The sequence below is a fragment of the Lotus japonicus genome, chromosome 3 (genome assembly GCF_012489685.1).
Source record: "Lotus japonicus ecotype B-129 chromosome 3, LjGifu_v1.2".
NCBI classification, from domain to species: domain Eukaryota; kingdom Viridiplantae; phylum Streptophyta; class Magnoliopsida; order Fabales; family Fabaceae; genus Lotus; species Lotus japonicus.
The window spans coordinates 70,955,035-70,978,763 of record NC_080043.1 but is presented as its reverse complement, the minus strand read 5'-3'; the positions used below and the strand labels follow the sequence as shown (position 1 = coordinate 70,978,763).

Here is a 23,729-nt window from a genome sequence, read left to right as displayed (position 1 = left end):
CACTCATTACAACTCACTAGTAAGCACAAGTTGTGAGAGGAAGAAGAAAGAGTTGCAGAATGAGCAGTGGCGTTGGACAGGTGGTGTGCGTGACTGGTGCTTCTGGCTACATCGCTTCATGGATCGTCAAGTTTCTTCTCCACCGCGGTTACACCGTCAAAGCCACCGTTCGCGACCCAAGTCAGTGTCCCTTTCTTCTTCTTCTTCTTCTTCTTCTTCTTGATTTCATCATCATCATCATCATCAATGAAAACCTAGTTTGTTTTCTTCGTAATCCTTATGCATTTTCTTCGATTTGATTGATTGCAATTTGCAGATGATTCCAAAAAGGTTGACCACTTGCTTAACCTTGATGGTGCTAAAGAGAGACTGCACCTATTCAAGGCGAATCTTCTTGAAGAAGGTTCGTTTGACTCTGTTGTGCAGGGTTGCCATGGTGTCTTTCACACTGCTTCTCCCTTCTATCACGATGTCAAGGACCCTCAGGTTCTTGATTCATTCATTCCCTTCTAGTTCTTGGAATTGCATTTGATTTTTTAGTTTTTTCTCATTATATGTGTGTATGTATGTATGTATGTTTTGATTTCAGGTTGAATTGCTTGATCCTGCTGTGAAGGGAACTCTGAATGTTCTCAAATCATGTGTGAATTCGCCAACTCTGAAGCGTGTTGTGTTGACTTCCTCTATTGCTGCTGTTGCGTATAATGGAAAGCCTCGAACTCCGGATGTTGTGGTTGATGAGACTTGGTTTACTGATCCGGTTCTCAATAGGGAAGCTAAGGTATTTGCTGTTTTCCATACAACTTATGATTTTGTTCAGAGTTTACTCATAATAATCTAGTGAAATTCTTGATATACCATTGGATTGGATGAATGATTGTGCCATTTTCTGTTCTTTGCTTTTTGTATGCACCTAAGACTAAGAGCCACAGCCGCATTATTTGCCATTTTCCATTATGCTTATGCTTTTGTAACATAATCTAGTGAAATTCTTGAGAATACATTGGATTGGATGAATGATTGTGGCAACAGACCCTTGCAGCTGAAAACATGTCTTTTTGTATGCACCTAAGAAAAGTTTGTATTTATGTCTCCTTTCTGTTCATATGTTCAGAGTTTGAAATTGGTTTGATAACTTGATATGCTTTCTATCGAAAAGGTTGTTTATGTGCCTTGCCTTGCCACTACTAAAATTTGGTACATACAAAACAACTTGTTTTTTTTGTTTACTTAATCATGAGTGTAAACCTAGAGGGTTCCATTGGCCAGGGATGCTTGTGCTCTGTTAAATGAGAAACATTACTTCCCCAATGAAACATAGAAAAAATGGTTTCATTTGATTGATGTTGGAGTATATTTTATACCTGTATATTAGAATCAAACCAAAGTAACCGGGGTGTCCTTGATCAGTGCCAGAAGTTAGCTTGTATTATATCTTAGTCTCAGCTGATGCTTATTATATTTTCTTTTAAGTTATTTAGGTGTCCTTGCATTGCCATGTGGAGAGATAAGTCAAATTAAATATCTCATAAGGACAGGAGTCACAGGACAACGACCAATAACTTTCAGCTTAACTGTCCTAGTCCTTACTGTCCATAGCATCTATTAGGATAATTCAGATTATATAACTTCTGTTAAGTTAGTTGATGAATACAGTAAGTTATGGTTTGTTAGTTAGTCACATACATTAACTAGAATAGTTAGCCCTTGTATATAAAGTAAAACCCTCTACACTTCACAGTTAGTTGAATAAATCATTTCCCTTTCTCATTCTATCTCCGCAAGATCATCATATGGTATTAGAGAATTTCTGTTCGCTCATCATCTTCTTGTATTTGTTCCTTAAAGTCATCTCTTTTTTCCTTCTTTTAAATTCTTGCACTAATCAAGCGATGGCCTATCCTTCAGTCAGTCAAGGTCCACAACAGCAGAATGTGGACCAATCTCAAAACCCTTCTAGCCCCTTTTACTTGCATCCTTGTAAAATTCCAGGTACGGTTCTTCTGTCTCCTCCTATGGATGGTAGCAACTACCACTCATGGAGCCATGCAATGAGAGAACTGATGTTGAAAAGCAAGCTGAAGTTCATTGATGGTTCTATTATTAGAGTATACTACTTGTGTTAAGTAAAGCTACTGATTGTAGCTGAGTTAGTGTGTTAGTTATGCTTGCTTAGCTGTCAAGCTTAGCTGGCATAACAGAATTAAGAGTTAGTTGTTAGAGTTTGTTAGAATTGTTAGCTTGTTCATCAAGCTTTATATTCTTCTATAAGTACTGAACTATGGTCTATTGGATCATAACCTTTGAAATGAATGAGAATTAGATTTACAGAGTTCTGAGTTTTCAACATGGTATCAAGAGCAGGTCACGATCCTTGAGATCTCTCTCGATTTTCTTTTCTTCTCCTTCTTCTTCGTCATGGCTGACGAAATTCCAGAGATTCCGATCCCGATTCCAGTTCCAGTGGCTCAACCGCAGTTGAGTTCATCCACGCTTGTTCACAAGCTTACGTTGAAGCTTGATGATACAAATTTTCTTTCATGGAAGCAGCATGTGGAAGGGATCGTTCGCACTCACAGGTTGCAGAGTTTCCTTTCTCATCCTGAGATTCCACCACGATTTCTCACTGAAGAAGATCGTGTGAATGCAGTGGAGAATCCTGCATATCAAGTCTGTGAGCAGCAAGATTCTGCTCTGTTTACGTGGTTACTTTCTTCGCTTTCACCATCAGTGCTTCCTACTGTGGTGAATTGCTCTCAGTCCTGGCAAGTCTGGGAAGCAGTGCTCGAATTCTTCCACGCACACGCTCTCGCGCAGTCCACACAACTGAGATCTGAGATTCGATCCATCTCCAAGGGATCGAAGTCGTGTTCTGAGTATCTCAAGCGTATTAAGTCGATTGTTAATGCGCTAATCACGATTGGAGATCCAATCTCCTATCGTGAACACTTGGAAGCAGTGTTTGATGGCTTGCCTGAGGAATACAGTCATCTTCAAACGATTGTGTACAATCGTGAATCACCGAGTTCGATTTCGCAGGTTGAAGCGATGATTATCGCACATGAAGCGCGTCTCGATCGCGCTCGTACTCGCCAGATCTCGACAAATCCTCCGTCGGCGCTCCTTACTCAGGCTCCACCGCCACCAGCGACTCAACCTCCGCTGTCGACACCGTCGCCGGTGGCCTCTGAAGCAAATTATGCTTCTGGATCTGTCGATTCTTCCTATAAGGATCGTTCTTATGATGATCGCAGTGATGATCGCACTGGATCCTATGAATCGCGTGGACGTGGTGGCTACACTAGCAACAATGGTGGAAACAACTCTCGTGGTGGCTACAATGGCCGTGGAGGAGGTAGAGGTAATAATCGCAGCGTTCAGTGTCAGATTTGTAAGAAGTATGGACATGATGCTACTGTTTGTTACTATCGTGGTTCTTCATCTTCATCCACTCCTTCTTCTGGCATTTCTGGAATGAACTCAGGCTATGGAATGCAATTTCCTAATTTTCCTATGATGCCTATGCCTCAGTTTGGCTTCTCACCTTACTGTGGATCTCCTCAGTTTGGTTTTCCCACTCAGTTTGGTCAGCAACAACAGTTTGGTCATGGAAATTCATTCTCTGGTTTTCCTTTTGGTCCTCAACAGTTTGGATTTAGTTCCTTTGCTGGTACTCCATGGAGTAATTTTCCTTCTCAGTTCAACAATGGAGGACAGAGGCCTGGAAATTCCATTGCAAGGCCTCCACAAGCTATGCTTACTGGCACATCACAGGCTGGAGGATCTGCTTCAGCAAACCTGAGCACTTGGTTCCCTGATTCTGGTGCTACTCACCATGTGACAAATGACTCCTCAGTCATCTCAGATAGTGTCTCCCTCACTGGTAATGACCACATCTTCATGGGGAATGGACAAGGTTTGCCAATCCTCTCTATAGGATCTGCTTCTTTTCCTTCTCCTTATCATAATACAACCACACTCACTCTTAAAAATCTGCTTCTAGTTCCCAATATCACCAAGAATTTGGTTAGTGTAAGTAAGTTTGCAAGGGACAATCATGTTTATTTTGAATTTCACCCTTCTTTCTGTGTTGTTAAATGTCAGGTCACATGTAGAGTTCTTCTTCAAGGTCATGTTGGACCAGATGGCTTGTATGTCTTTGAAGGCATGCATACTCCTTCCCTTTCCAAGACATCTCCTATTCCAGCTTCTGCTTCTTTGTCTCCAGTGGCTGTTTCAGACTCAGTTTCTGCTTTGTCAGCTGCATTATCTAGCTCTACTACACCTAGTCTTAGTCCTAAGTCTATAGTTTCATCTTCTGCTATTGTAAGCCCAACCTCTTATGGTTTGTGGCATTCTAGATTAGGTCATCCTCATCATGAGGCTTTGCATTTAGCTTTAACCTCTTGTAATATTCAAGTTCCTAATAAAACAAAGTTCAATGTTTGTTCAGCTTGTTGTCTTTCTAAGTCTCATCGCTTGCCATCTCATTCTTCTACTACTGTTTACTCCTCTCCTCTAGAGCTAATTTTTGCTGATTTATGGGGGCCCTCCTCTATTGAGTCTTCTTGTGGTTTTTCTTATTTTCTTACTTGTGTGGATGCCTTTTCTCGTTTCACATGGATCTTTCCTATGAGAAAGAAATCTGATACTTGTTCCACATTTCTACAGTTTCAAGCTATGGTAGAATTGAAATTTAGCAAGAAACTTAAGTCTATTCAAACTGACAATTGCACAGAGTTTAAACCCCTTACCTCCTATTTTACAAAGTCAGGGATTGTTCATAGGTTGACATGTCCCTATACACATCACCAAAATGGTAGTGTGGAGAGGAAACATCGCCATATTGTTGAAACTGGCCTTTCCTTGCTAGCACATGCTCATTTGCCATATCAATTTTGGGATCAAGCTTTTCTTGCAGCTGTGTTTCTCATTAACAGATTGCCTACCTCTGTTTTAGGCAATGCAAGTCCTTACCTTAAGCTTTTTAATACACAACCTGATTACAAGCTACTTAGAGTTTTTGGCTGTGCTTGTTACCCACATTTGAGGCCTTACACACAATCCAAGTTGTCTCTGAGGTCTAAGCTTTGTGTGTTCATGGGCTATTCATCACAACATCAAGGTTATAAGTGTATGGACAATGAAGGCAAAATTTATATCTCAAGGGATGTGGTTTTTGATGAATTCAACTTTCCCTATCCACACATGTTCACTTCCTCAGAGGTTCCTCACCCAGATCAAGGGCTTTCTTCTATTATTTCTCTGGTACCAGCTGCTGTTCATGGTCCACCTCAAGCTGTTAATGCTCCTCCACTTTCACCTCCCTCTTCAGGGGACACTCATCCCAGTGGTTTTTCAGTTCAGCAGCAGCCTAGTCACTCACCTAGTCATGGATCATCTTCTGGATCAGCACAGCCAGGTCATAATAATTCTGCAACTTCTTCTACTGGTGCAATTGCTCAGCCCATTGGGAATGTTCATCCCATGCAAACAAGGGCAAAATCTGGTATTGTCATGCCCAGATTATTTCCCACACTTCTCCTAACCCAAGCAGAACCTACAAACTCTACTCAAGCATTAAAGGATCCTAAGTGGAAGGCTGCTATGCAAGCTGAATATGATGCCTTGATGGCCAATGGAACCTGGACTTTGGTTCCACTCCCTAAGGATCGAAAGCCTATTGGCTGCAAATGGGTATTTAGGGTTAAAGAGAATGCTGATGGGACAATTAATAGATACAAAGCAAGGTTGGTGGCCAAAGGATATCACCAAGTGAAAGGGTTTGACTACTCAGAAACTTTTTCTCCAGTGGTAAAGCCAATTACTATTCGCATAATCCTCAGCTTGGCTATCACTAAGAAGTGGCACATTCATCAACTTGATGTGAATAATGATTTTCTTAATGGGGCACTTCAAGAGGAGGTCTACATGACACAACCCTCTGGTTTTCTTTGTAAAGACAAGTCTTTTGTGTGCAGACTGCACAAGGCTCTCTATGGCCTCAAACAAGCCCCAAGAGCTTGGTTTGAAAGGTTAAGGGCAGCTCTAGTTAAGTATGGTTTCACTCCTAGCAAATGTGATCCTTCCTTGTTCACTTTCTACACCAAAGGTTGTGTTATCTACATTCTTGTTTATGTAGATGACATTATTATTACTGGGAATTCACTGCCATTAGTTCAACAAGTGGTGAAGAATCTTGATTCAGAATTTTCTTTGAAGCAGTTGGGGCAGCTAGACTATTTCCTCGGTGTTCAAGTTCATCATTTGAAGGACAGATCCTTACTTCTTACACAAACAAAATACATCAATGATTTGCTTGAGAGAGCAGAAATGGGGGAGGCCAAAGGCATATCTACTCCCATGATTGGAGGTGCTAAGTTGAGCAAATATGGCTCAGATTATTTTGCAGATCCAACATTGTACAGGTCTATTGTTGGTGCTCTGCAGTATGCTACTTTGACAAGACCAGAGATTAGCTTTGCAGTGAATAAGGTTTGCCAATTCCTCAGCCAGCCCTTGGAGGATCATTGGAAGGCTGTCAAAAGAATACTTAGGTATCTTAAAGGCACCATACATCATGGTCTTCACCTTAGGCCTTGTTCCTTACACACTTCTGTCCCTCTTGTGGCCTTTTGTGATGCTGACTGGGGATCTGACCCTGATGACAGACGATCAACCTCGGGCACTTGTGTCTTTTTTGGTCCAAATTTGGTCTCTTGGAGCTCCAAGAAACAGACCTTGGTTGCTAGATCTAGCACAGAGGCAGAATATCACAGCCTGGCCAATACATCAGCAGAATTACTTTGGGTTCAGTCATTATTGCAAGAGCTTCAGGTTCCCTTTTCTCCACCTCGAGTATTTTGTGATAATATGGGTGCAGTTGCTCTCACTCATAATCCTGTTCTTCATACTTGCACCAAACATATGGAGCTTGATATCTTCTTTGTGAGGGAAAAGGTTCTTGACAAGACTCTTTTTGTTCATCACATTCCTTCTGAAGACCAGATTGCTGACATATTCACCAAAGCTCTTTCCCCTACTAGGTTTGAGTATCTTCGTTCCAAACTCAAGGTGCTTGAGCGGGTTCCTTCTCCCCCACCTTGAGTTTGCAGGGGTGTATTAGAGTATACTACTCGTGTTAAGTAAAGCTACTGATTGTAGCTGAGTTAGTGTGTTAGTTATGCTTGCTTAGCTGTCAAGCTTAGCTGGCATAACAGAATTAAGAGTTAGTTGTTAGAGTTTGTTAGAATTGTTAGCTTGTTCATCAAGCTTTATATTCTTCTATAAGTACTGAACTATGGTCTATTGGATCATAACCTTTGAAATGAATGAGAATTAGATTTACAGAGTTCTGAGTTTTCAACATCTATCACTGCCCCTTCCATGAATGACATGCTACAGAACGTGGGGGAGGTGCAATACCATGGTGGTTTCTTGGATCACCAGAACTTTGTCCAGCCAGATATCTCAAAGCATCATCTACGTAGAGAATGCCTAGGATTTGAAGGAAGACCTCAAGGAAAGATTTCCAAAGGACATCATTTTCGAGTTTCTGGCATGCTTCTAGCATTGCATTCAATAAAGCAAGGAGATGATGTGATTTCAAGTTTAATACTATCTCAGTTCTCAAACTAATTTCTTCCGTCCGTTCTGTGAAAACTAGATACTGATTCATAAGCCTAAATTGAGTTTGTTGTAATTTTGAGTTTCAGCTCCTGAAATTCTGATAATCCGATGGTCAAGTAAAGTTTTTAAACTTCACTTGTTTTTCCTAATTAATTGAGACATCTTAGCGTTTCAATTCAATCTTATATGCACACTAGATAATTGCTGTTGAGCTTTAATGCTAATGCATTTGTTCCAATTTCCGCAAAGGGTAATGGTTTACCATGTATATTATGTTACCATGCTCTTTGACTTCTTTCCTTTTCGTATTTATACTTTCAGATGTGGTATGTGCTTTCAAAGACCTTGGCTGAAGAGGCTGCCTGGAAATTTGTACGTGAAAACAACATTGACATGGTTACTATTAACCCAGCAATGGTCATCGGGCCTCTCTTGCAACCAGTTCTTAACACAAGCGCTGCTTCAGTTTTGAATTTTGTTAATGGTAATTACTATTTACATGTTATGCTGTACTGAAATTCTATTATCTGCTTTCTCCTTTCTGTGCTTCTGGATAACATATTGTTTTTCTACTAAACTGCTTTTTCTGGACCCAGCAATATGAAAAGGCGCAAATAGAAAATATCAAAATGGGAGTTAAAATTGAATATTGAATAAGGGTTATGATGAGAACAGTTACATATTCGGATATCAGCTTTTTAAATTCCCTTTTTATTTGTAGATTGATTATTGTCTAGTCCTTTTTCTTTTAATTTTTCAAAATATGTCATCTTCTTTTTCTCTAATGTGTCATTGGTTATTTACTTACATATTCGTTTATTTAATGGATATTAGCAGTTGCGATATGCTTCAAATATATTTGTTTTCCACATGACAAGATTTTGGGTTCGTTTGAGTATACAACCTAATTAACCTAATTCATAAGTTTATTTGAAAAGCTTAATGAAATAAGCTAATTCATAATAACTTATTGGTAGGTTTAAGTGTTTATTCATAAGTTAATGTTAGTTTATGAAAGTAAGCTCAAAAGATATTGTGAGTTGGTCATACACTATTATCGTAAGCTTACTCAAACACTCATATAAGGGCATATGCTACAAGATAAACTTCCAAGGCAGCCTTTGTCCTATGATAATAGAATAATCTCTTCACTGCCTTGATACAGGTGCACAAACATTTGCAAATGCTTCTTTTGGATGGGTCAATGTGAAAGATGTTGCAAATGCCCATATTCAGGCGTATGAGATTGCTTCAGCTAGTGGAAGACATTGTTTAGTTGAGAGAGTGGTGCACCACTCAGAAATCGTGAAGATTTTACGTGAACTGTACCCGACATTACAACTTCCAGAGAAGTAAGATTAACAATTTCGATAGCTTCTAGAATGCATACAATTTATATATTATAATGCAAATCATCCTCTTCTATACCCATTCTTTCAATGCTTTACTTATCTGTTTGAAAGCTCATTTCAGTGCAAAATGAAAGGAGTCAGCACTGATATTTGAGTTGGTATTCGTATTCGTATTCAATCCATATTGAAAAAGGAGTTGAGTGGGAAAGTGAAGAAAACATTCAGGATTGAGAGTCTGATGAATGAATTTGGAAATAACCCTCTCTTTATTTCAATCATTTCATTGAAATATTTCACTTTAGTATAGGCTTGTTAGTTATATTAAATTTATGGGAGCTGCTAACTTACTCCCATTTGTTTTTTAATAGTTCTGATTGTGAATTTTTATTGTTATTTACATCTCCTAATTTCAATCTTTCTCTTCTACTTCCTCGCTGCTATGATGTCGGACAGTGAGAAAACTATCCCAGTCACCCCATGTTCAATACCACCACTCTGCTACTGTTCTTCATACTTCCACCATTTTCCTTTCTTTTTTCCTAAAAGCATGTTATACTTGGAACCTCAGACAAAAACAGCCTTTGGCCCTTCTTCAGCCTTTCAATATGGATGAGTTGGAGCATTTGTTTATAATTATTAACTCTCTAAGTGCTGCCTTCTGGCACTTGTTCTTTGGCTATGGGCTATGGCTAGGAAGATCTTTCATTTTAAATGCTTTATTTCTAAGGATTTTTGGGTCATTGACCGTATAACCTTTTTTCTTCACACCTTTTTGTGGCATCAACCCTCATCAAGTATGCTACCATATTGGTTGTTGATGCTTCTAGTACATCACTTGCTGGCTATGGCAATTTAAAAGTTCAATCATCCTTCTCTTAAATAATATTCTTGCTGTTGAATTTCTCCATTGATCTGAAAATATTTATCAGCTACATTTCATTACCTTATCCATTCATTTGACTTGCATCTCCCACTATTTTTGTCTAGTGTATATTTATAGTTATGCTAATTTATGCTGAACTTTTCATTTGGAAATGTATTTCTGAAATAAGGCCAATTATAACCACTAAGCATGTGTAGGTCCTACAAATGTTTCATATGCAAAAATCATAGGTTAATGGTTACTATAACATGAATCCTACATGACTACCGTTCTGTCAATTTGTGTTTTACATTCATATAATTTAAATAATCCAAGTTCTTCATGTTTTGATTTTTCTAATACCATTTTCACTTTGTTAACAATATTATCAGGTGTGCAGACGATAAGCCATATGTGCCAACATATCAGGTTTCTAAAGAAAAGGCAAAGAGCTTGGGAATTGAATATATTCCTCTGGAAGTGAGCCTCAAGGAAACCGTCGAAAGTCTAAAAGAGAAGAAGTTTACCAACTTTTAATTTGTGATATCTCTTGGATGTGTAAACTTTTAAGTCTGAATCTTGTTTAGTTGGCGACTTGGTTTCTGATGCCCATGCTTGTGAAGAAATTAACTCTTAAATAAGGGGTTATCAATACTCGCACTAAGCACTGAAATAAGTTAGGTTTGGTTTGTACTCAGGATCGAGCAGATGAATTAAACTAGTATGAGTTTCAGAGATGCTGATCCAGATATATTTTGCAATAGAAATTAAAGTGAGTTTAATAATCAGTCATAGAAAATGCAAAGTTGTACACAAAGATCTAATTATGTTTCTTCATCCTGAGACGAATATGTTTGGATGCAAATCAAAGAATACTTATTGGATCTTATCTATAAGATCCAATTAATTCCAATAAATTTGTATTCAAATGAGCTCATATAATAATTAAATCAAAGTTAAAGATAAGATTAATAGACGATGTGATTGAATGTCTTTGTAAAATTGTTTACCTTAGGAATGTATATTAACTAAATTCTATTCAATCACCTTGCTTCAAAATGTTTGATGCAACTTATTCATCCCAGAATCACCCTTGTGCCTCACCCTATTTCCTATTTTCCAAGCTACCAACCACAGAACCACTTATAGAGGTAAAGGGTGCTCGACCGAAGGAGATGTATAAGCAGTGGAACAAAAATCTAAGGCACTTTTATATGGGATTGTAATCTCCACCATTCCATTGCCACCGGACGGTATCTCCGGCAAGGCCATGGCACCTCAGTTTTAGTGCGTGTCATCATGATTCCTTGCTCTGCTTAGTTTCACACTCCTTTTGCTCCCATTAACAACACCACTTGTGGCTCAACCTGGTGCCGTATCATGGTTCCAGCGGCGAGGGACACTCATGGTGGCTCTATATGGCAGCGAAGCAATGGGTGCGAAACTTGTGGTGCTGCCGCGGCCGATGCTCGGAGCAGGTGGCCCTGGGTGGATGAAAAGCTTGTCACAGTCAGTGGTTGTAGATAGAGTAGCCACCTCACTATTTGATGGCTGAAGGACGATGCCCTGCAATGCGCTTGGCGGAGGGGCGGTGATTGATGGCTGATTGAGGTAAAAAGAAGGATGCATGACATCAACCTCAACAATCTTTTGAATTATCATGCTTTCTCTAGTATCTGAAATTGCAAAATGCATCAACTTCTAGTGTTGATTGCCTGCCTCCTATATGTGCAAGCTTGCATGCCAACCATTTGATAAAATGTTTACATGAGTGTGTGAAGGGACACACGTTATTGATCTATTAGTATTTTATTTTTCATTGTTAATTTTGCAAGATTACACAGATATTATATGTTCTTAATGTTAATTTTAAATAAAACACAGCTTTTAGCTTAAAACTAGCTTTTAAGATATTCAAACCTCCAAACAACTTTAGCTTTATTTTTATTTTTAAAGCTCTTATTTTCAGCTTTAACTTTAAAGTAGCTTTCGAGCTCCAAAAAAGCTGAGCCAAACACTACCTAAGAGATTAAAAGGGAAAAGGAAATTATGGAACCATTTGAGTCGATTAACGGACCTTGGTGTCATTACTAATGTGGATTTGGTCCGGTCATTCATGTTGTGAATCAAAGTGTGAGTTGGAGTTCCACATTGATTTTAAATGAGTGAGGGGAAGGCATAAGAGATGTGACACACAAACACAATGTTTAAGGTTTTTGGTTAGGATATGGTGTTTGGATCTCTTGAGGGGTAAATCTTCAGTACTACAGTAGTACTGAGCACTCAGTTCTCTATGGCTCCCCCAATCTCCCCATCCCCAACATTTGAATATTGGGAGTCACTCAGTGTAAAGCACACGATACCATGTTAGAGTAGTGTTGTAGTTGGAATTGACAGCCATGACTCGAGGTTGTTAAACTGGATAGAGTAGACTGAAGCTACTCGTGCATTCAAGAAGCCATAGCTGCTCGTGCACTCAAGAAGCCATTATCCCTTATTCATATTGTATATATTTTTCTCTGCACACAGATGATAATGATAAAATAATATAATATATAACATAATACTACTTATTGTGCTCTTTGAGGTCACCAGTTAGCAGAAGTAGTGTTGGAATTGGATTAGTAAGGAAGGGAGGGGTGCACAATGATCAGTAGTACAGGACAGGTGGTGTGCGTGACTGGTGCTTCTGGTTATATCGCTTCATGGATCGTCAAATTTCTTCTCCAACGCGGCAACACTGTCAAGGCCACTGTTCGCGATCCAAGTCAGTGTCCTTTTATTTTTTCCTTTCTTGTTCATTTCATCATTGTTGTTTTCTTTGTAATCCTTGTTTGCTATATTTGATTTCCCAATTAAAATTATGATTTATGGTTGATTGATTGCAGATGATCCAAAAAAAGTTGGCCACTTGCTTAGGCTTGATGGTGCTAGGGAGAGACTGCACCTATTTAAGGCAAATCTCCTTGAAGAAGGTTCCTTTAACTCTGTTGTTCAAGGCTGTCATGGTGTCTTTCACACTGCTTCTCCCTTCTATTATGATGTCGAGGACCCGCAGGTTCATCATCCCTTCTACTTTTAATTTGTAAATCCATCCATTTGTCTTTTCATATATTTATAGTTTTCTTTATGTATATTTCAGGCTGAACTGTTAGATCCAGCAGTGAAGGGAACTCTAAATGTTCTCAAATCATGTGCAAACTCGCCATCTCTGAAACGTGTTGTCCTAACCTCCTCTATTGCTGCTGTTGCATATAATGGAAAGTCTCGAACTCCGGATGTAGTGGTTGATGAGACTTGGTTTTCTGATCCGCATTTCAATCTGGAAGCAAATGTATTTGCCATTTACCCGAAAACATTTTTTTTTTCAGAGAGTGTCTACTTATATAAGATAGTCAATTCCTTGAAAGAAACCATTCGATGAATGCATGTGGATTATGGGGCAAGGCAAAATACCCTTCCAACTGAAAACTTTTCTGTTCTTTGCTTTTTGAATGCAGCTAAGGCTAAGACAATGCTATTGTATTTGTTCCAATGTGAGCAAAGGGTAATGATTTATCATGGATATTAAGCTATCATGCTTTTTGACTTCTTTCCTTTTCCTATTTATGCTTTTAGATGTGGTATGTGCTTTCAAAGACCTTGGCTGAAGATGCTGCCTGGAAATTTGCACGTGAAAACAACATTGACATGGTTACTATTAACCCAGCAATGGTCATAGGGCCTCTCCTGCAACCAGTTCTTAACACCAGTGCCGCTGCAGTTTTGAATTTTGTTAATGGTAATTACTATTTAAACGTTATGCTGTACTCTTTTTTCTTTCAATTTTTCAAAATATGTCATCCACTTTTTCTCTAATGCGTCAATGGTTATTTAGTTATTTATTTGTTATATTAATGGATATTAGCAGTTATGATGTGTTTCAAATATATTTGTTTTCCGCATGACAAGATCTTTGGTAGATTTGGGTAAATAGCTAAATTAAGAGCTTATGACAATAAACACTTATTCATAAGCTTATCTGAAAAGCTTATGAAATAAGCACATAATAGTTTATAGGTAGGTTTAAGCGCTTATTTGTAAGTTCATCTGAGTAGCTTATAGGTAGGTCATATTATAAGCTATTTTTATAAGTTTACCCGAACTCATATAAGTACTTATGTTATAAAATAAGCTGTTTCAAACGCAATTTTTGTCCTTTGATAATACAATGATCTCTTTCACTGCCCTGATACAGGTGCACAAACATTTCCAAATGCTACTTTTGGATGGATCAATGTGAAAGATGTTGCAAATGCCCATATTCAGGCGTATGAGAGTGCTTCAGCTAGTGGAAGATACTGTTTAGTTGAGAGAGTGGTACACCATTCAGAAATTGTCAAGATTTTACGTGAACTGTACCCGACATTACAACTTCCAGAGAAGTAAGATCAATAATTTCAGTAACTTCAAGAATGCAAAAGAGTTATTTATTATATGTAAACATACAAATTCGGGCGGCATATAATCGACACATGCTAGCAGCAGTTTTAACCACCGCAAATGTGGTTTGCAACTACCACTAGATGTATGTCAATTGTATGTTGCCAAAATCTGTCTGCTAATCATTTTTGTATGCAAAAATCACAGATTAATGGTTACTGTAACATGATTCCTACATGACTCCCGTTTTGTCAATTTGTGTGTTTACATTTATATAATTAAAATAATCCAAGTTCTTCATGTTTTGATTTTCTAATACCATTTTCACTTTGTTAACAATGTTATCAGGTGCGCAGACGATAAGCCATATGTGCCAACATATCAGGTTTCCAAAGATAAGGCAAAGAGCTTGGGAATTGAATTTGTTCCTTTGGAAATGAGCCTCAGGGAAACCGTGGAAAGTTTGAAGGAGAAGAAATTCACCAACTTTTAATTTGTGATATCTCTTGGATAAGTCTAAGTTTATACAACCAGAATCTAGTTTAGTTGGTGACTTCATGCTTGTGAAGAAATCGACTATTAAATAAGGGTTATCAAAACCTTGCACTACTGAAATAAGTTATGTATAGCTTGTACTCGGGGGATCAATATTTTTCGTCTCCCTATTGTCTCACTCTCATTTACCGTTTAACCAATGAGATTGTATCATCACACCAGTTTTTTTTAAAGCCACAATAGGTCCAATTATTACTAATTTACTGTTATCCATTGGAAACATGAACGGCGGTGGACAATGGAGCTCCGGCAACATTGAACGGTGGTGGGAGAGTGTGAGAATGAAGCTCCGGCGAAACGGTGGTGGGAGAGTGTGAGAACGAGAGAAAGCATTTCAATTTTACATTTTTATCATCCAATTAATTCTAACATTTCATGTGAAGATGTTCCAAAAATCTCATGTCCAATGGTGGTTAATCAATGGTAATTATTCTTTAAATTACAACAAATTTGTTATCCACTTCTTGATTTAGTATCTGACTGATCATATCTATTAAATATCAGATTTTTTCTTTAAAATATTATATCATCTTAATTTTCCTTGAACAGTGATTTGTATTGTTCTAATACGTGTACATGCAGGCAGTACAGCAAATTGTTAATGTCAGCTGTAATTGCTGTTTTTAAAACATGTTCCTACGCAAAACACGCTCTTCCTATCTGTTTGGGATTCATTTCTCTCCCTCTCCTTATTATTATACAACAAGAAAACCAATGTTTTTCTTTTCAAAAGAACTTCATTCTGAGTTAACAGCCTTGGAAATTCACACAAACAAACTTACAACAATGACGAGGGGCTGACCAGTTTATTCCTAAGCCCCTGCGTCTCTGGTATCTTCTCTTCTCTGCCTCTTCCTTGTATTGGATTTTTTTTTTCAAATACTAGTTTCATGCATTTTTGGTCCCCTTAATGGTTAAGGTCAAGAAGAAACTTTGAAACTTGTGCATGTTTAGATGTTTAGATTCCAGTTTCATGTTTGAGTCAACGTGTCTAAATCTTATTTTTCCGTTGATGCATTGCAATGTGTGTTTTCTAGTCTTTTTGATTCCGGTCCTTCGATGCTCCTGGATTTGGATCATCTGCGGCCTCTGCAGCTTCTGAAGCAATAAAATATGTGTATAAAAGTCTTGACCAATTTATCAATGTGTAAACCATTTAATATAAAAATCAAGAGATAACATTTTGCAGTAGAGAGCGGTAAAGAATATGGCTTGCTGACGATATGTTGATTTCTGTTAAGACAAACTGGACACAAAATTGATGATTTAGATGGACATGTTTGAATTTGATATCTGCATTTATGGATTAAAGTTAATTTTTTTTTATGAATCATCATTATGTTCTCTCTCCAGGGTCATATACCTGACTAATTAAGACATGGAAGCTTCAAATAGTTTATCAAATTTGAGAAACTCTCAACAACACATAGGACCAGTTCTGCTGCCCCCTAACATGGCATATGAAACTGAATTTGAAGCATTCTCAGAACCCAAAGAGGGGTTGCGGCGCCACCAACGTACATTCTCAGATAGCATGCTAATTGAGGAAACACCATCTTGGGTGAAGGAACTCCTTGATGAGCCTGATACACCACTTTTCAGGAGTCATCGAAGATCATCAAGTGATTCCATTGCTTACTTTGAATTAGGACCAACAGCTGAGGTATCTGAAAGGAGGGAACATGAGAGCAAACAGAATATATAGTACTAATCAATCTAATAGTTGTAATGATGTTAAATTTCCATGTTTTGTCACTACGCAGGAGTCAGATGCCATATATGAAAAACAAAATGTATCAGATCCACAAGGCTCCTTTGTGCAGCAGCATCGTTGCTTGCAACCCAATCCTTCCTCAAACAGAACAGATTCAAAACGTGTCAAGAGGTATGTTTTTTGAGTCCTTCAAATTCTTGTGCTTATGGAAAGTACTAAGCTAAGAGGAAAGTTTTCTGAATCATAATAAGATCTGTTACGCTCTACAGTAGCGAACATGTTGAAAGAATACATTTAAAGACATTGGGGAGAAGACTTGATAACATAATTTTAGGTTGCCACAAGTGGTATAAGGCTACCACTAGGACAACTTGGGGTCGAACTGGAGCTCCCAAGATCGATTCCTGGTATTGTCAACATAATGTTTGGCCAACGGTAGCCACACACCCCAAGCGGAGCTCTAGCTAAATATAATCTGAGGTGCGCAAAAGCCAACCCTGACATCCGTGGTGAGAAAAAAAATCCTCAAAAAGGAGTGTGGAGACAAAAAATAATGCGGGAAGATATTATTAAAAACGACCTCATGGTTAATAATATTCTCAAAAATTTGATTTTATCGAGTGGAGTGACATCGGGTGAATTCATATAGCTGACTCTATTAACCCGCATAAGACTTTTGTATAAGACTTTAGTTGATGAATTTATATTTTGATATATGATATTCTTTTTTCGCTATAAACATCTTTAGTGCTTCTTAACAATATATTTTCATGTAGGATACATTTCTATTTTATATTATATCCTACACATATATGAAACTAATATATTTGGTTAAGGCTAAAACTAAGAGCAATATTGAAATAATACTAAACATGAGTGATTTATATAATAACAGATGAGGAAGAACATAAATGTTGTCAGTCATATGCTAGTCAATTATTCTGTATAATTGTAGATTTTGTTGGACAATACAGGCACTCAGCTCAACATTACCGGGCCAGGAAAGTTCAATACATTGCTGAACTGGAAAGAAGTATCCAAGTTTTGCATGTAAGATTGCAAAATTATTTGAAATTTTATCTCATACCTGTAGTAAATTGGCAGAAAATATTACACATTTGTGGTTATTTTCTTATTATAGGCTGAAGGATATGAAGTTTCAGCCGAACTTGAATTTCTTGATCAGCAAAACCTCATATTAGGCATGGAGAACAGGGCTCTCAAACAGAGGTTGGACAGTTTGTCCCAAGAGCAGTTCATCAAATCCTGTGAGTAGCAACAACTTGTTCATTTATTTATTTACATTCAACTAGATGGAAATTTGTCTGATGCCATTTCAAATTTGAAATATCACTAAATTTGTAAGATACTTTTCTTGTTTTGAAAGAGTTGTTATAGATGAAAATCTTTTGGGGAGCTCTCCATGCACTCTTCTAAATTATTGGGTAGTGATGTCATTTTCTTGTTAATCACTAAAATGTTAAAAATTCATTATTATCTCTCATGACATGTCGTTTATTAAGCAAATAATTACTTATTATTCAATTATGAGAGACTAGCAATCAGTAGCGCATGAAAAAGATTTGTCCTTAATTTGTATCTCATTGTTTGCCTGAATCAGCTGATCAAGGTACTCTCATGTGAAAACTCTATCATGTGCCCCATATTGTGTTTTTGTGTATATCTCTCTCTTCATATATATTAAATATGAGAGACTTTTTAAATATTTATTAAAAGAGGTAGACATAATGTCTCATTTGGCATTGTCATGTTACTTGAGAGGATCCAAATTCCTCACACATGACATAAATGCTTCAGGCGGATATAGAATATCACATAATATGGAGAGACAGGAAAATGAGAGAGATTGGGGATATGAGATTTCTATCCCATTGTTATACCATTTTCCATAGAGATTTTGTGATATTGTTACCTGCTCAAACTTCTTGTAATTGGAAACTGGTTAAATTCCACAGATCAAAGGAACCTGATAAATATTGTCATCTCATAAGTAATAACAAGATCTAACTGTATATTATTTGCTGATGATAAATCGTGTATGGCACAGTGGAGCAAGAAGTGCTTGAGAAAGAAATCACAAGGCTTAGAAACCTTTATCAACAGCAACAACAAAAACAACAGCAGAAACATCATAGCAAGCCTCGATCTAAACATCAAGATCTAGATGCCTCATTTGCCAAACTTTCTTTGAAGAACAAGGGAACCGAATTGCAGAAAGCTAGATAGTTTCCTCCAGAAAGTGCTACCTTGTGTTTCATAACTTTGATTCTCTCATTTTCTACAATTAAATGTCCTTTTAAGGTTTTGCAATATAGTGCAACCCCTCCATATATAGAATCTCTAGTTTACATGGTAGAATGTTCCCATTATAGTGGATCTCTTAGAAGAAAATTGAATCAAATTGGCAGCTGCCATTTGTGACATAATGTATGCCTTGCTTGGTGTTGTGCCACTGCTATGGACAACAGCATATGGTCACATTAGGCTGTAAAATTCTCTATGCAAAACTCTTCATGTTATGCTAAATAAATTTCCTATTAGCCATCCTTTTTACGTACAAAATTAGGTGTACGCACTGTGTAGTGCTCTATGAACCATTATGGTTTATTTATCTAAGTTTACCGGTGGCGTATGTCATGTTGTTTTAGTTTCTGTATATGACACGTTTGTTGCATATTTACAACTCAATGCCACATTTTAAAAAGGCTTAAATAAGTTTTTGGTCCCCAACCTTTACTAAATGCTTGGTTTTCGTCCCTCGCCGGAGTAAAGGTGGGTTTTAGTCCCTAACCTTTGTCAAATGGTTTGGTTTTGGTCCCTCCGGAGCTCTTGGTCAACGCCGGAGCTCCGGTGGCCCATGTGGCATGGCCATGTGGGATTAATGAGGCCAGGTGGAATAATTTTTTTTATTTAAATAAAAAAAAAACAAATTAACCTCTCCCTTCATCTAATTTATTTATCTTCCTAACTAATTAATTAGGTACATCATCACTTTCAACCCAATATAAATGAATCATAATAAAGTAACATTGACTCCAGGTGCTAATTGTTTCAAAACAATATCTCAAATTATTTTTCCAGATAAATCTTAGTAGCCACACCAGTTAGCTCCTACGCAGATCTCAACATACAGAGCACTTTAATTCGCCAACCAACAATAAGCCAAAAATTCATCCTTGATTGATCCTTGACTTCTTCATTGATCCCTTTTCCCTCATCCCCTGTTGCAACACAGAAATTCATCCCAATCTCCTTCTCCTTACCCCGACCCAGACCAAAACAAATTAACCCACACCCATCTCTGTTAATAAAAAAGAAAAGAACATATAGGAATTGGAGAAATTAAGCAGAAGAACAAGTTCAGGTTGAAGACCCAGATGTGCTACGTGGGCTTCGGGTTTCGATGGATCTTGCAGCTCTTCTCCGTCGACCTTCCCAGCCCCAATTTCAACCCACCCCTCTTCTCTCTGATAATGGCGATCCCACCCACCACCGCCACCCTTCACCACCCAATTTCAAACCACAAGACTCTCTCTCTCTCTCTCTAACTCACTTCCCTCTCTTCCCTTCTCGCTTAGAAGTGGTGTTAGTACACTTGAGTCAAGAGGACGACAGATCTGGCTGATCCATGACACAGCGGTGGTAGATCGACGACAGGGAAAGATTACGACGGATCTGATTGTGGGTAGATGGCGTAGTGGAGTACCCACCATTTTCACATTCATGGGGCTGGGGGGGGGGGATTCGCTGGTGATATAGGTGGGAGTGGGATGAGAAGAAGGAAGAAGAAGATGAAGAGAATTATGGGTGCCTGGGTTTTGAAGATGAAGAAAATGGTTAAATTTCTAGGTTTAGAAGATGAACTTCTGCCTTATGGTGTTTCAATGTTAAGGAATGAATGAAATTAATTAGGAGGTAATTAGGTTTTTATTACTGAGATTAATTCTCATCTGTTTTTAATTTAATTTTTTTATTTCCACCTCACCTCAATAATCTGATGTGGCAATGCCACATGGGTCACCGGAGCTCCGACGTTGACTAAGAGTTCCGGAGGGACCAAAACCAAACCTTTTGACAAATGTTAGGGACTAAAACCCACCTTTGCTCCGGCGAGGGACGAAAACCAAGTATTTAGTAAAAGTTAGGGACCAAAAACTTATTTAAGCCTTTTAAAAATGTCATAGGTTAATATTTTAAGTGTGAATTGGAGTCTTGTATGGGTTAAAAGTGAGTTATGTGAAGACTTTATAACATATGTGACTCATAAACTCAATGTCTTAAGGTTTTTTGGATAATGATGTTATGTTTTTTTGATGGTCTTCGATGTTAACTCATGGGCTCCCCTTATTCCTAATAAGTGATATCAGAGCCGATGATTGACGTAAGAATGATGGTGACTCCTTGTGTTAAAATTAAGACATGGTTGATAAATGGAGAGTGGACACAAATAGAGAGAAGAGACAAAGACGGAGGGGAGGAAGTAGAGAGAGATTTTTGTATAAAAAAATCAAATATTTTTGTACAATTTTATTTAGAGAAGTGCTAGCAACACACTCTTCTAAATACACACACCAACAAACTCACTGCGATTGGTTCATTTTTTAAAGTCAACAAATTTATCTTTCTTCTTAAAAATGTGTTGACTTTTTAGAATAAATGTGTTGGAGCGTGTCCATTTTATTTAGAAAACAGAAGTTTATTTGTAACTCATTTTCTCTCGAAACCCTTCGAAGCAGCCTTTCCCTTTCCTGGGTGGTTGCAGCAACACCGTCCCTTTCGACACAGCGGCAACCCCTCTTCTTTCTTTATATATTGCCCTTTTTGCGTTCCGTTTATCATTCTCTCAGTTTCCTTTCTGCCTTCTCCCCTGTTTTCACTTCCAAATTCGGCCATGTTTCCTCTGCCTTTCATTGCGCTTAGATCTGTGGTGGTCTTCGCCGCCTCCAGTTCTGGTCTCCCATTAACATAACAAGTTTGGGTTTAGCTCTCTCGCATCTTCTCTCCTGCTATTCACGATTTTTCTTCGATGAGAGAGAGAGAGAGAGTCTCTAATGTTGCAAATTGCTCTTCTGATTTGCTTCGTGGTTGCGCCATTTGTTCGTCTCTAATGTGTTTGTGTCGTGGTTCGTCACGTGCGAGGTTTTGGCTGTGCGGATCTCCCTCCGGCTCTGTTGACGTGGGAGTTCTGACGTCCTCCGTCCCTGATGTCCTTTCCACTATGACAGGCTTGTTTGAACCAGGGATTTATTGGGCAGAATGATGCTCCTCCTTTTGCATAGGTTGGATCTCTGTTCAGGTTCGAGCACTCTTGTTTTGGATTTTTGGTGTGCAGTTTGGGATCGTCGATGGCGGATCTAGGCTTGTGTTGTGCAGGATGGGCAGGGTGGCAATGATTTCTGAGTTTTGTGGGTTTCGTGTTGCTCATGCTTCCGGGGGTGTGGTGTATTGACTTTGCTCTAATCTCGTTGTCTGGTGTACTGGTCCAGCCAAATTAGAGTGTGTAGGAGGTCCTTCGGGTGTGGCTCGCTCGCTCCTTGAGTTTTGGACTTGTTGTCAGTGCTATCACACCTGGAAGTATGACTTGGTTATTGTAACGCCCCAATTTCTCAACTGAGGAGTCACATTAGTCACCTAACAAAGTCTAAGGACTATTTCGTAATCCTAAGAAAACACGATATATTTTTTTCTTTTCAAAACAACTAAACATAGTTGAATACATAACATAGTCTTAATTAAACAACCCGTTCCCGACATATAATAATAGTGTCTTACAATATCATAAGCAAGTTTCCAAAATAAGTATGCACACTTAAACAGTGGCGAAAACAGGGTTTTAGTAGCAGAGTTTTCAGATAACGAAGAAGACTCAAAGAATAAACTACTAAGAGGAAACTATACAGCTTCTTCCATCCTTGCTCCGCCGGCTACTATCCCTCCTCCATCTCAGCATGGCTAAGCATCGCCAGAAGGCTCTTCATCGCCTAATAGCGTTAAGCGCCCAAATAACAAGTAGCAAATAGAAAGGGTTAACTCCATGCAATTACCATGTATAAAAGAGAAAATCATGCTATTCAAATTTAATTACCTAGCATGGTAAATAAACTAGCAACATAACTAAACTCATATATCAACAACTTAACATAGATTAACTCAGATAATAATAACCTCAACAATGTAACATCAAATCAGATATCAATAAACCAATAACTAAAATCCAACAACATAGGGTTAGGTGTTAGTTCCCTATAATGCAACTATATGCTGCTACCAAAATGGATCGATCAGCAACGTCTCTCAAGACGGGACGATCACGTGGGACAATCACCACCACACCGCCACTTAACGCCACTATGGACGGGACAATCAGGTGGGACAATCACCACCACATTGCCACTTTAGGACATCTCGAAAGATGGGACGATCACGTGGGACAATATCCACCACATCGCCACTTTATAACGCCTTGGTAGACGGGACAATCACGTGGGACAATCACCACCACATTGCCACTTCAAGTTCAAGCCCTAAATGTCAAGTTAGTCAACAACAATCCTTAACCTCAGTCGAGAGTTTTTGACTCAAAAAGCGGAACCTCAGCATAAAATGGGTATTTTGAGCAGAATTGAAGTTCTGCGGCGATTCGACGAGATTCGGCGAAATGTAATCCGCTAAACATGCTCTTGGGCATGCAGGGAATAAGTTTAGACAGAGAAATCAAGTTATTTGGACAGTTTTACAAAAAGCTCAAAACTTTGAGCACAGAAAGACATAGAGAAAAGCGACAGAATTTACGATCAGAGGTAAGGAAAAGCATCAGTACCTCGAGGCCAACGCGTAGCAACGAACGGAGCGACGATCAGACAAGAATCGGTGAAAATCTTTTTCTCCTCCTTCCTCCTTGAAGCTCACGGCCGTGTGTGTGTGTTGGTGGTGATGTTTTTGTTTGTTTTTTTTCATTTTTCAAGCTATTTATAGAAAATGGAAAACGCGGGAAAAAGAATATTTCGTGATTCCGATTTTTCCTGCACATTCCTCCGTGAATTCTAAGATAGGTTCTGGCGACAGAATTCCAGAACTCAAAACGTTTCTCAGAATTAAAGCAAACGATCCAAAGTCGGTGTAAATATATTTTACCCGAAAAACTACATTTTGCAGTTGATGTCGGATGAGAAAA

At 38.4% G+C, this 23,729-nt stretch overlaps 3 protein-coding genes across 3 annotated transcripts; all 3 read left to right on the top strand.

The window, feature by feature from the left end:
• LOC130745611 (cinnamoyl-CoA reductase CAD2) lies at nucleotides 1–10,628 on the top strand. The gene is made up of 6 exons (XM_057597960.1): nucleotides 1–180; nucleotides 317–486; nucleotides 590–781; nucleotides 7,951–8,113; nucleotides 8,795–8,981; nucleotides 10,236–10,628. The coding sequence occupies exons 1-6, from the start codon at nucleotides 60–62 to the stop codon at nucleotides 10,378–10,380; spliced, it is 978 nt and encodes a 325-aa protein (XP_057453943.1). The 5' UTR covers nucleotides 1–59; the 3' UTR covers nucleotides 10,381–10,628.
• Nucleotides 10,629–10,891: 263 nt separating this feature from the next.
• Nucleotides 10,892–15,269, top strand: LOC130745612 (cinnamoyl-CoA reductase CAD2-like). The gene is made up of 7 exons (XM_057597961.1): nucleotides 10,892–11,454; nucleotides 12,439–12,610; nucleotides 12,732–12,901; nucleotides 12,986–13,177; nucleotides 13,462–13,624; nucleotides 14,081–14,267; nucleotides 14,614–15,269. The coding sequence occupies exons 2-7, from the start codon at nucleotides 12,490–12,492 to the stop codon at nucleotides 14,756–14,758; spliced, it is 978 nt and encodes a 325-aa protein (XP_057453944.1). The 5' UTR covers nucleotides 10,892–11,454; nucleotides 12,439–12,489; the 3' UTR covers nucleotides 14,759–15,269.
• Nucleotides 15,270–15,499: 230 nt separating this feature from the next.
• Nucleotides 15,500–19,102, top strand: LOC130745610 (basic leucine zipper 34). The gene is made up of 6 exons (XM_057597959.1): nucleotides 15,500–15,651; nucleotides 16,174–16,483; nucleotides 16,584–16,705; nucleotides 17,509–17,584; nucleotides 17,676–17,802; nucleotides 18,603–19,102. Exons 2-6 carry the CDS (start codon nucleotides 16,199–16,201, stop codon nucleotides 18,779–18,781), a joined length of 789 nt encoding a protein of 262 aa, XP_057453942.1. The 5' UTR covers nucleotides 15,500–15,651; nucleotides 16,174–16,198; the 3' UTR covers nucleotides 18,782–19,102.
• The last annotated feature ends 4,627 nt before the right edge of the window (nucleotides 19,103–23,729 follow it).